This window comes from Hibiscus syriacus, unplaced genomic scaffold, assembly GCF_006381635.1.
Source record: "Hibiscus syriacus cultivar Baekdansim isolate YM2019G1 unplaced genomic scaffold, ASM638163v2 tig00110945_pilon, whole genome shotgun sequence".
Taxonomy (NCBI): domain Eukaryota; kingdom Viridiplantae; phylum Streptophyta; class Magnoliopsida; order Malvales; family Malvaceae; genus Hibiscus; species Hibiscus syriacus.
The window spans coordinates 2,423,735-2,436,809 of record NW_024062926.1 but is presented as its reverse complement, the minus strand read 5'-3'; the positions used below and the strand labels follow the sequence as shown (position 1 = coordinate 2,436,809).

Genomic DNA, 13,075 nt, shown 5'->3' with positions numbered 1-13,075 from the left:
ATAACTCAATGCGAGAAGGGTTATTTGTCAATAAAGACCTTCGAGTTCGATTCCATTCAACTCAGAGGCAAATCAAATTTATAGCATAGCTCAAGGCAAGAAGAGCTATATGCCAACAAAATTGTCGAGTTCGATTCTATTTAGCTCGATGGCACATCAATTGTACTACTTTCTGGTTACAATCGAGATTTTCAAGTCGAGAAGAGGGCCTGGGTTAGCCGTGCCTTAGTGACAAGCAACTGTTTTCAAGCAGCATAGCTTAAGTCAAGAAAAGCTATCTGTCAACGAAGATTTCTGAGTTCGATTCCGATCCAAGGTCTTTAAACCGAGAAGAAGACCGAAGGGCAACGAGAAGCCACATGCTGATTCAAACTCCGAACTACGACTTTAATTCCATATCATTTCAAGATGAACTCGACTTCACGACGGAGGAGTCATCCGCAACTCAATTCGACAGGGAGTTATTGAAACATCAGAGTCAATTTTCAACTCCACCGAACAAAAAGCTTGTCTTTTAATCTTTGCCATATCCCCGTTACACGACTATGGGCAAAGAGGGGTAGCTGTCAACACACCTTTTCATCCGGGTACAACACTCTCAATAACCCCAATTTAGTGTGATTCAGAAAAACAAACATAACGTTAGAGTTTTACTAGGATTCAAACTCCTAAAAATAGGATAGAGTTTTACTATGATTCAAACTCCTAAAAATAGGATCCACAAACATTATAAATAGCCATTGTAACTAACTATTGTAACACACAATTTATAGACGAAATACGAATAGAAAATTTGGAGCAATCAAAGCATTTTTTTTTGCAAAGTTTCGAAGGCAACAAAGGTAAAAAACCTTACCTTTTTCGGTTGTTAGGCTTGCATGTGTCGTTTGTTTCTTGCTTTCGATTTGTAAAACCACAAAAACTCAAAAGGCCGATGACCGGAGATGTTTTTTTCGAAACTAACTTTTTAGATCTACGGAACATCGATGTTATTTTGTGAAAATCGTTCGGACATTTGGAAAGATGAGGGGAAGAGCTTTAAAAAATTTAATTTTTTTATATTTAATTTTTTTTTCTTACTATTATTATTATATATACTTCATTATTATTATTATTATATTTTATATGTTTTATTTTGTTTTATCTTTTTTTTAATTTATTATTATTTTTTAAAATATTTTATTATATGCTATTTATTATATATTTTTATCTTATTTTATTTCATTTCCCTACCATATTATTTTTTTCTCTCTATTATTATATATATATATATATATATATATATATATATATATATATATATATACATTTTTTCCATTTATTTTTATTTTTTGCAAATATTATATTTATTATTACATATATACATATATTTTATTATTCTTATACCTTCTATTTTTATTTTCTTTTATTACTCTTTACTTATTGTTTTTATTAGTATTATTATTATTATTGTTATTCTATTTTATTTATTTTTGTTTACCTTTTTTTTTATTTTCCCCTATTTCATTTTTATTTTTATTCCTTATCTTTATTTTTTATCTCCTTTACATTTGTTTTATTTATTTGTATTTTCTTCTTCTTTTATTTACTTGTTTATTATGTATATATTATTATCATTATTATTCTTTTTTTCTTCATTTTATTTTTCTTATTGTATTCATTTTTATCTTTACTCCTTTTTTATTCCTTTATTTCGGTTGTTTTTTTATTTTCTTTATTTTCTTTATTTTCATTTTTTTATCTAACAAATTTCTTGACTCTCTTAAGGGTACACCTTTAAAACTATCTGAGGTAAGTAATTTGGATCGAATAATTTAAATTTTATTTTTAATTTTCGCGGATTAAGACAACTGACAAATTAATTGGTACCGAAAGGGCGGTTCAAGGGTGCTAATCCTTCATTGACCGTAACCGACTCCCGAACCCGACATATTTCTGGTAAAACGCATATCAGGTAAGATGGTGTCCGATCCACCTAAATTTTAAGTGATCGGTGGCGACTCTAACCCAATTATTCAAGTCGAAACCCAACTCTGGGGTCCAACCGAAATACGGTTCCGACAGTTTTATTACCTAAAATTTAAGTCAAAACTTAACGTTAAATTTTGAATGGGGTACTAAAATAAAACAAAAACTAGCGTTTTTAATGGTGAAGTACTAAAATGAAACAAAAATTAAGTATTAAAATGGATCAAAACTTATTGTTTGGATAATAAACTCGTAGTCTACCCTAAATTTTAACATGTTTGTATTAGAATATGACTGGGTCTAGTTGCAACTCTACAGTAACCAATTAGGCTAACGTCTATTGGGCTTGTGTAACTGAGTTGTTATTAGACATGCCCATGATATTCTAATTTTCCATGCTAACCAACCCAAGTCTATTCTCTTTAATGACCTGTTATTTTATCATGCACGAAATTAATATCACGAGTCAGTTAGGTATTAAATTATTTAAAAATATAAAATAATTAATAATACTATAAAAATATTATGTACTTTTTATTTAATCTTGAAATAAAATAACTAAAAACTATCTAATATTAAAATCCATATAAATATTTCGTTTTATCTCGCTTATAATTTCATATAAAATATTTTCACTCTGTCTAAAAAATGATAAAATATAATTTATTTTTAAATATTTGCATTTGTTATTTTTTCCCCTTTTGAGCAGAGTTTGGGTCCTAGAAAATATGCCCACTAACATTCTATTGAGTATTAATTTGGATAATGAATTATGTTAGCAAGGTTTTTGAAGCTTCCATGAGAGGTAGCTGGAATGGACAATAAACGGGACCAAAATTACAGTAAAGCCACATAATCAGGATGAGAATACCGAACGAGTTTGCATACCTTATTTAGCATCTGAATTAATTTAATAATGACCATATTTTATTTACCAATAATTCTATTTTTTATTAATTTAAATTATATTATTTTTCTTAAATTTTAAATTGAATGATTATTAAATTTTCTAACTTGTTATTTTAATTATCTAATATGTGCGTACAAATACTAATTAAAATTTGGTATAAAGATATTATATATCAACTTAAAAACGACATTATCAGCAGGGATGGCTCAGAGAGACGGTTTCTTTTTTTAAAATTTTAAATTTATATGCATTTTAATAAAATTCTTTATTTATTCAATTAAAATTTTATTTTTATCTTATAAAATATTTTAAACTTTTATTTCTTTAAAATTTTATAAATTCATTCTTTTTTTTATGTCTCTTTTATTATTGACACGTTGGCACGTGTGACTTCTAAATTCTGTCACTGACTATTTTTTATTTATAATTATAGATTCTCGTGCAGGTTTGTTTTTTATTTAATTCAGAACAGATTCTTTTATCTTCCCTTCCACCTTTGACTCCTCCGTCACTCTTTATTTTGACTTAAGCCTCCGCCCAAGCTCCACCAACCAACCCAAAACGCCGTGCCACGTGAGGGCATGTCAGAACATGCGCCGCCTTACCAAATCGAATCCAACGACCAAGACTTGGAGTCTCTCACCGATTTACTCTCGCACCAACAACGATCCATTAATTCCACCTCTCATGTGGCCATCGTCGGCGCCAGCGCCTGTCCTATCGAAAGCCTCGACTACGAGTAACCTCTCTTCTTACCTGTTTTTCTTTATTTCCGCTGATATTTTTAATTTTTTAAGTGTTGCTCTTTCTTTTAAAGGATTGCGGAGAATGATCTCTTCAAACAGGACTGGCGAACACGTGGAAAGATTTTTCAGTATATTTTCATGAAATGGCTTCTCTGTTTCTTGATCGGCGGTTTCGTCAGTCTTGTTGGTTTCTTCAAAAATCTCGCCGTGGAGAATATCGCCGGCGTTAAGTTCGTCGTCACCTCTAAATGATGTTGTCACGAAGGTCTCTTTATTTATATATTCCCGTTTTTTAACCGGGAAGTGGCTTCATTTCTTTAAGAATGACAGAGACCGACGAGATCTTGTAACATGTGGATCAGCAGCTGCAATCGCTGCTGCTATCCGAGCCCCACTTGGAGGCGTGCTGTTTGCTCTTGAAGAAATGTTATCTTGGTATGCAAAATTGATACATCGTTTGGGCATCACCTTGATGTTATTATTAGCCATCCTTTCGTTAGTGTACTGGATGTCACTGCATATTGCTCTTAATTGGTGTTTTTAACTCTTTCATTCATCAAGCACAGGTGTTCATGTTGTCTTTCTGACAAGACCAAATAGCCAAAAGTTGACAAGTTAAGATAATATCCTGACTCTGTTCTGCAGGTGGAGAAGTTCCCTTCTTTGGAGAGCTTTCTTTAGGACTGCTGTGGTTGCAATCATACTTCGAGCACTAATTGATGTTTGTTACAGTGGCAAATGTGGACTATTTGGTAAAGGAGGTTTGATAATGTTTGATGCCTATTCAGCAAATGTTTCGTATCACATTGCTGATGTTTCTTCTGTTCTTGTTCTTGGAATTGTTGGGGCATATTAGGAAGTTTATACAATTTCCTTTTAACTAAGGTTCTCCGAGTTTACAACTTCATTTATGAGTAAGTTCTATTTTTCAGATGTGTGTTGTTCACTTGTTTGCAATAATTTATGGGGTTAGTCTCCTTGCTTATTTCCCCTTTTTTCTCCTCTCAGGGAAGGCATTATTTATCAAATTTTTATTGCTTGCACAATCTCGATTTGCACATCAAGTCTGCTTTTTGGATTACCATGGCTTGCATCTTGCCAACCGTGCCCCTCGGATGCACCTGAAGCCTGTCCCACAATAGGTCGATCTGGTAACTACAAGAGATTTCACTGCCCTCCTGGTCATTACAATGATGCTGTCAAAAATCCTTCTAGCAAGAATAGCGACGCTGAGTTTCATCTCTCAACAATGCTCATCTTTTTTATCACCTGCTTTATTCTAAATATTTTTAGCTATGGGATTGTAGCTCCAGCAGATCTATTTGTACCTGCAATAGTAACTGGAGCATCTTATGGGCGCTTCATTGCAATGTTACTTGGTTCTCACACAAATCTTGGTCATGGTCTTTATGCTGTACTTGGTGCGGCTTCATTCCTTGGTGGATCTATGAGAATGACAGTCTGCTTGTGTGTTATAATTCTGGAATTGACCAATAACCTGTTACTGTTGCCATTAATAATGATGGTTCTCCTTGTTTCCAAGACTGTAGCTGATGCTTTCAATGGTAACATTTATGACCTTATTATGAAGTAAAAGGTTTTCCTTACCTAGAAACTCATGCTGAACCTTACATGAGACAGCTAACTGTTGCCGATGTTGTCTCTTGCCCACTTCGGCTTTTTCATGGAATTGAGAAGGACGGCAACATAGTACACATCCTTAAAACCACAAGGCATCACGGGTTTCCAGTTATCGATGCGTCTCCAGGTTCTGAATCCCCAGTTTTGTGTGGTTTGATACTCTGTGCTCATCTTATTGCACTGCTAAAGAAGAAAGCATTCTTGTCCACTCCTATTCGGTTAGGTGTTGATGATGCTTTTAGGCATTTCTCAGCAGATGATTTTGCAAAGAAGGGATTGGGTAACGTTGACAAGATAGAAGACATAGAATTAACTGACGAGGAGATGGAAATGTTCCTGGATCTACACCCTTTTACAAATGCTTCGCCGTATACAGTTGTGGAGACAATGTCACTAGCTAAGGCTCTCACACTTTTCCGTGAAGTTGTCTGCGACACCTACTCGTCATACCCAAGATCTCCAGCGTATGAAACACTTTCCATATTCATGTCTTAACCTATTCCTTCATGTTTCTGCATTCCGACTTCAATGGTTGATGGTGTGAGTGCAGAGAGAACCTGAGGTGGGCATATTAACACGGCAGGATTTCATGCCAGAACATATCTTAGGCTTGCATCCATTGATGGGGAGGAGCAGGTGGAAAAGATTGAGGTTTCAATTGCCCCTTTTGTTGAAACTATTCTAGTGGGGGGATCTCATTCATTGTTGCTGACGGGGCTTACCCTTGAAGATAAACATGATCCTCCCTTCTCGATTCAACGCCCCTCCTATATATAGCTCGCAGGCGATGGCTAACAAGTCGAACTTTTCGAATCTATATTTTGCACTTACTGTAGAAGTTGATGGAGGCCAATCTCTAGCATACAAGCATTATAAACCAAACTCCCTTCCAAAAGTGCTTTCAAGACTGCATTAAGGGTTTTGACCAGATATGGTGATGGTTTTTAGGCATTTCCATGCTTTCTTAATAGTCGTTTATGATAGAAGAATACCGACAAATCTAGGGACCGGCTTTCATTTTCCACTTAGATAGGATCAACATTGTCATGCAGATCTTTTTAATTTTTCCAAATAGAACAAGCATAGAGGATGTTAAGCAATACATTATAATCGTATCTTAAGATGATACAATTGTATCGAATTATCGGATGCAGCTGCAATGTACTGAGGAGCATTTACTATCAAGCCAATAAAATGAAAGTTGAGCAATACTCTTTAATAATTCCTTTTGATGCTTTCACAATGACACACAGTCAAAGAGGTATGGCGAAGAACAAAAGAAAAGCGAATCATAGCTTTTGGTTAAGACCAAATTTGGATCTTATGGTATACTCCAAAAGAAGGGGGGAAAGGAAAGAAAAAAACACCTGGAAATAGTAGTAGTAGCAAAAGAAAAATAAAAGGATTTGAGCAAATGGGAGAGGAGACTACTACTATTGGATTACGTAGAGTTACCCTCGCCTTGAAGTCTTAACGTACTCGGCCCTGATTGCCCACAACTGTTCTCCCACAGATTTCATCTCCGGACGATCGTTTCTGACGGGTGCCGCACATTGAAATGCCAAGGCAAATATCTTCGTTAGTGTTTCTGCATCTACAAATTCTTCCATCCTCGGATCCACCAATTCCGCTACATGTCCATCATTATACTTACGAAAGCCTGTACGGACATTAAACCATGAATCCCGAGGTGCAAACTACTAGAAGCAAATACCAAGTTATTGTTTTCGAAGACCGAATATCTTGAGTCTAGTAACTTAAAACCCAAGTAGCCAACTGACCTTCTAGAAGCAAATACCAAGTTATTGTTTTCGAAGTCTTATTGTATGAGACTTGTAGTGAAAGTAGAGTATGTGAACAAAAAAAGATTCATTGATTAGATACTGATTGCAGATTGTCTACAGCTACTCCATGTTACTGTTCCCTAATAAACACAATAACAAAAGCTTAACAAGAGAATGAAGGGCAAGCTTACCCATCTAGGAGTCACTCGCTCTTCATCCGGTCTCCTTAGCTCCACGGGACGGCGGCCAGTCAGAATTTCCATAAGTAGAATCCCAAAAGAGTATACATCACTCTTGGTTGTGAGTTGATAGGTTTTCATGTACTCCGGATCAAGGTAACCTACCGTTCCTTTCACTTTGGTTGAAATATGTGTTCGGTCTGAGTCCATAGGGCCAACTCTTGCAAATCCAAAATCAGCCACTTTAGCTCTCATGCTTTCTGTCAAAAGGATGTTGGACGACTTCACATCTCGATGGATGATTTGCTTTTCTGGTTCATGATAAAAAGATATTATGAGAAGGCGTAGGCTGAAATATACGAGTGTGTGAGGCCCTTGGTTTTTAAAGTCACAAGACACACCGACGTCTCTGGAGCCTAAGCGCAAGGCAAAGCGCACGTCTTTCGTATATGAGGCGCACTATTTATATTATATAACATATGTCAAATATAAATTATATTTTATACTCAAAATAACATAATAAATAATATTATGGTTTTTTAAAGATTTAAATATTCAATATCATTACACTATCAAGTATCAGCTAACAACCAATAACACACAAATTAACATAAAAACATAGTTTAAATAGAAGAAATATGACATGAATCAAACAAAACACATAAGAAATATGACATGAATCAAACAAAACACATTAGGTCCACTTTTTATTTAATTCTACATACATAACACGATCAAAACAAAATATGAATGAAAAAACAGACCACATTCGGTCATTTTTTGTTTAACACTTTAATAGTTAAAGTATGGCATGAATCAAACAAAACATATTTGGTCCATTTTTTATTTAACACTTTAATAGTTAAAGTATGTAATTCTGGTATATATAATATATATATATATACTATAATTAATTAATTAATCAAATAGACAAAAGTGATATGCATGTGATATTGGCGGCAAAATCAAAGTATTTTCTTTAAAAAATATTATAATAATTAATAAATCAAAACCCAATTTGCTCTGAGTGAAAAAAGTGAAATGCATGAATACACTTGGAGACAACCTGGACAACAAACGAGACAAGTGGGATGAACAGGTTACTAGATTTTGACTTGTGTTTTTATCTCAAATCTTCTTATTATTACAGTAGTTCTATTTTTGGACAAAGATTAAACAGATATATTCTTCATAACCCATTTGCTCTTTTGCATCTATTATTGTTTCATTTGTTTGTCCAGCAGCACCCAAAACAGTTCAGTACCTGGTCGGCGGTGACTGGTGCGATGGTTGTGGTCGGTGAAGAAGAGGATCACGATTAAGAAGGGGATTACTTAAGGGGTGAGACGGTGGTAAAAAAGAGCAGCAGCAGCCGAGGAGAGGAGGAGAAGGGGATTACCTGGTCTCGCGCCCGGCGGTGGTGAATGCTGAGACTGCCGGCGAAGAAGAGAACGGAGGAGGTGGTGAAGAGAGTGCGTGCGATGGAGAGAAAGATAAGATAGGGATTTGGATTGGGGATATTTTTAACAGGGTAGGCTTTTTTAGGTATAAAAATATGATTATTTATTAATACATCAAAAGCTGAAAAAAAAATACCAAAAGCGCGTAGGCGCTGCGCCCAGCGCCCGACTCGGAGGCTCGCGCCTCATGGCGCCTTTATTGTGCCGCCTCGCCTCGACCCAGGTAGTTGATTTTTTCGGCGCGAGGCGCTTTTAAAACCAAGGTGAGGCCATGATGAAAAGACCATATACGAGTGTTATTCTAGTGCAGTGGTTTGGACCACAACCAAGCTAATGTATTTGCTTACCTGAATAGAGATGGAGATACGTGAGGCCATGAGCAACATCGATGGCGATTTCAAGACGCTGATTGAAATCTAGGATCTTCCCACGCTGACCTGCCAGGAATAGCAGCATAATAACGATTTTTAAAAGCCTTTAACAAGATCGTTTACCAAAAAGTCGGGTACTTATCGTGGGAAGAGAACTTACCATCTAAATGATCTCTTAGAGTACCATTTGGTACATATTCTGTAATGATAAGCCGTTCATTTCCTTTATCGACATAACCAAGTAGCTTCACAAGGTTCCTATGATCGATCTTTGCTAGAAGTTCAACTTCACTGCTGAACTCCGTTTGCAGATTCTCAAAATGTTCCTAGACAATATACTTATGTCAGCCAACCAAACAGCCTTAGCGTAGAACAAGATGGCTTAAACCTTAATGCATGAAACAGGCACAAGAAAATAACTTGAATATTTTAAGCCACTTCCAAGTCTGTCACCATTGCTACAGAGTCGATATCTAAGAATCCTTTCAAAATAATAAATAAATGTGAGAAAATTTCAACATTGTTACTAGCATAAAACTTTAGGTACATTATGTTACACTCTTTGGTGTTCATTATCCACTTGCCCCGACAGTTAACAGTAAAAGTTTCCCACACTCGGCGTCCAGTTTGATCAAACCACTCCACAAGTTTACAACCTAATAACTGATCGAACTGGCAGTTCCTTTCATAACCTAGGTTGGGTTCCTTACAAATTATTAGACGATTAAACCCGAGATGCTTCTGTAACTCACTAATTTTGTCTTAAATCACTGCACTCTGTTATTAAATATATTTTAGTGGTACCTTATTTAGGAACACATGCAATAGGAGAATCCTGTGTATATTATGCAGGCAGTTATCAACTGTTAATGATCCAAAAATTCTGTCTTGTATATTTATTATTTAATGATTCAGACTTCAGTGCAATGACTACTCTTATTCATTGCATATATAACACAAATTTTACTGATAAAACAAAAAACAAGTTTCAAAGTTATGCTAAACATTGGGGAAAAGTTGCAGAAAAAATATCCAAGTGAGCAGATTCACTTTACCTTTTTTGCTCGTTTAATCGCAACCATCTGGCCAGATTCTAGATGGGCCTTATACACTGTTCCGAACCCTCCTTCGCCTATCTTTAGTGTAGGTGAGAAATTACGGGTAGCTCTGGTCACTTGTGCCATATTGAGATGCACTGACCCGATTCTATAGAGCTGCGGAGAGTTGCACATTGAGAATCTTGAAGGACTAGGTGGTACTCTGAGTGGGCTGGCCGGAACCTTCTCGGGAAGTGAATGAACACTCATTTCTGAAGGGGCAGCTGATTCAACTGCAAAAACGGAACCATCCATTCATAACTAGAAACAGAACAAGCAAATTATGATTCATTAGAAAGAACAAAAAAGAAAGTTTAACCGACAAAGATACGATAACAAATAGGAAATAAACATTGCAACATTGTTTATAAGCAGTAAAGACTAAACTTTAAACCCAAAATATTATCATCGACTACTCATTTGAAACTTGCATCTAATGGTAGAATCTTATATAGAGAAAAACCTTGTTCAGAACTTCTCTAATTTCATAAATGCCCATTGACCAGACACAGCTAAGTAAGTTAAGACTCACTTGTATTTAGATCCCTGGAAAGAACAGCGTGGTCGGTAGGTCTCTTTTTCTTGTATAGACAGGGGCATACAAAAACACAAGTTAAAAATACTCCAGCTGCTGCTGCTATCCCTACTTTGGTTGAGGCCGGATATGTACGATTAGCCTTCCCCTCCAGGTTATTATCGGGTATCTCATCTTTCTTGGGGTCGTGCAATAATTTCCGTCCTCTTCCGACTGATAAATCGGCTGCCAAAAGCAAAATGCATCGATAAAGTTTCTAGAAATCTAATCCTATCATGTAATAAACATCCATAACACTTATTAGATAAAATATTTTAAATTAGAAGCTCAAAATAACGTGTCACCTAATGAAACATCCAAACCACAATCTGCACCGGTATAGCCTTCCAGCACACAATTATCTTCATAGTGAAACTGCAGGACCTTACAGAACAAAACTTTATCTACTAGATTGCCGTTCAAATAAAACAATTCATGACTGTTCGAATTCGAGTACGCTATGTGATCGGCACCGCAAATCTTCGACTTTACTTCAATCCCAGAGGCAAAGAATCTTGATAATTGCACAAACAACAGTAGACTAAACAACAGTAGACGAAGCATCGTTTATTCTGCCAGCCGCTTCCAAGTAATGACAAAGGGGAGAAACATGCAAAATCAACCCCCGGAACCTTAATTACTTCATTCAATGTTGTTCATAACTCAATACAGCAAATTAATGATGCATGGTAACCAAGGTAAACCCCCAAGGAACTTGAATCAAAGTAGTGAATTGCTCTCAATAAACATATCTAATATTCAACAATCATCTTATCAAAAAAAAAAAAATTCAACAATCACAAAAGAAACAAACCCAAACTGAGTTTCTCTTTCGCCTCCAAACTAACAAAGGGGGAAACTCCAAAGAGATTTTCCAATCGTTCAATTCTCTTTCTTCAAAGGGAACTGCAAAATTTGACCAAAGTCTTCACGGTTGAGTTGACTGAACCAACATGAATCCTGAAACTCTGATAGATATTAAAGCTGACCCCATTTATTTAAAGCCCCCCAAAAGTGTTTTCAATCAGTTGACTCCATCATCTAGCAAACCCTGCACAATTCAATCAAAAGCTTCAAACGTTATGATCAAAGTCACTTCCACCTGACAAATTATGTGCATACATATGAAGAAAACAAAAAAAAAAAGGAATAGTTGGAACTTGGAACAGTAGTAAGAGAGAAATTCAAAACCCCAGAAAACCATAACCAATCAAATTAAATTCAACCACCTAATTCACAAAACCATGAAATGAAACAAACCCAGACAGAAAAAAAAATCTGAAAACATCAGAAAGGATGGAAAAGGAAAAGCTTCACACCAAACCTTAAAAGTGACAGACAGAGGGCGGCGTGTTAATGGTGAAGGGAGAAAAAAAAATAAGGTCGCTGTTTGCTGGTGTAGATGAAGTTAATAGTTGTTTAAGCGTGTGAAATATCAAGGAAAGCCCTGACCGGCACTTTTGTTTGAAAGAAGATCGAATAAAAATGGTGTGCTGTTTTGAGCTTTGACGTAACCCATGGCTGTCTCCAAGTACTTTACTTGCTTTTTTTTTTCTCAAAAAATAAATTAGTAAATAAATAAATAACAACCCACCAACGAATAATCACAAGGCAGAAAAATAGTACAAGAAATAACATTGACCCTTTATGGTCAACGGCTTGATTGAAGTCTTCACTCAAATTTATCAATACATAGATAGTCACTAAATATATTAAAATTATTCTTTTAGCCATTGCAGTTTTATAAATTAAAAAATTATCATTAAACTTCGCAAAATAATTATTATAATTTATCAAACTTTTCCATTTTGATTTTTTCCGTATATTCTTGAAACATTTTTTTTACTTTTGTGACACAATTGTTCTTCTACTTTTATGCACGATTTTTTGTTTATTATTATGATAGTTTGACATTTCGTGTTGCATTCATCACGGCATACTTCTTAATTAGAAAAGATCGATGGTATCATATAGTTAGATATTTTTTGCTACAATTTTTCAATACATTTAGAATTATTCACAAAGTAATTTATGTTGGTTCTCATAATTTTCACGCGTACATCAATATTACGTTTAATTTTGAATAGAAAGATAAAAATTATTGATAGTTGCTATTTAAAAAAGAAACATATATTCAAGTGAAGGCTTTAATTTTATTTTTTTCACATCCTTTCAATTTTCAGGTTGAGATTGTGTTGCTTTTATTATATATATTTTGTTTAATGAAAACCTAATTTATTATTTAAAAAATAATAAATTATAAACTATTATCACCGTATTCAAAACCTAAAGCATTGAAGTGTTAAATTAATTGAAGGTTGAGATTCTTAAAGAGGTTCGAATAA

At 35.0% G+C, this 13,075-nt stretch overlaps 1 protein-coding gene and 1 pseudogene across 2 annotated transcripts; one reads left to right on the top strand and one right to left on the bottom strand.

Moving 5' to 3' along the window:
* Nucleotides 1-3,459: 3,459 nt before the first annotated feature.
* LOC120147920 lies at nucleotides 3,460-5,834 on the top strand (annotated as a pseudogene).
* A 580-nt stretch (nucleotides 5,835-6,414) lies between these two features.
* On the bottom strand, nucleotides 6,415-11,484 carry LOC120147991 (calmodulin-binding receptor-like cytoplasmic kinase 3). 2 transcript variants are annotated; one of them, XM_039161196.1, is made up of 7 exons: nucleotides 11,036-11,484; nucleotides 10,689-10,916; nucleotides 10,115-10,389; nucleotides 9,220-9,385; nucleotides 9,036-9,125; nucleotides 7,237-7,539; nucleotides 6,415-6,925 (listed from the first exon to the last, which is right to left on the bottom strand). In XM_039161196.1, the coding sequence occupies exons 1-7, from the start codon at nucleotides 11,292-11,294 to the stop codon at nucleotides 6,717-6,719; spliced, it is 1,530 nt and encodes a 509-aa protein (XP_039017127.1). In that variant the 5' UTR covers nucleotides 11,295-11,484; the 3' UTR covers nucleotides 6,415-6,716. The 2 variants fall into 2 exon arrangements, with proteins under 2 accessions (XP_039017127.1, XP_039017126.1); XM_039161195.1 differs by having other exon boundaries at nucleotides 7,241-7,539.
* Nucleotides 11,485-13,075: the final 1,591 nt, after the last annotated feature.

Excerpts from the sequence above, each read along its gene's own strand:
- LOC120147991 (XM_039161196.1), bottom strand. The coding sequence starts at position 11,294 with ATGCTTCGTCTACTGTTGTTTAGTCTACTGTTGTTTGTGCAATTATCA. Across the intron at positions 10,390-10,688 it reads TTCCAGGGATCTAAATACAA|TTGAATCAGCTGCCCCTTCA; the intron begins GTGAGTCTTAAC and ends CCGTTTTTGCAG. Across the intron at positions 9,386-10,114 it reads CGATTAAACGAGCAAAAAAG|GAACATTTTGAGAATCTGCA; the intron begins GTAAAGTGAATC and ends TATATTGTCTAG.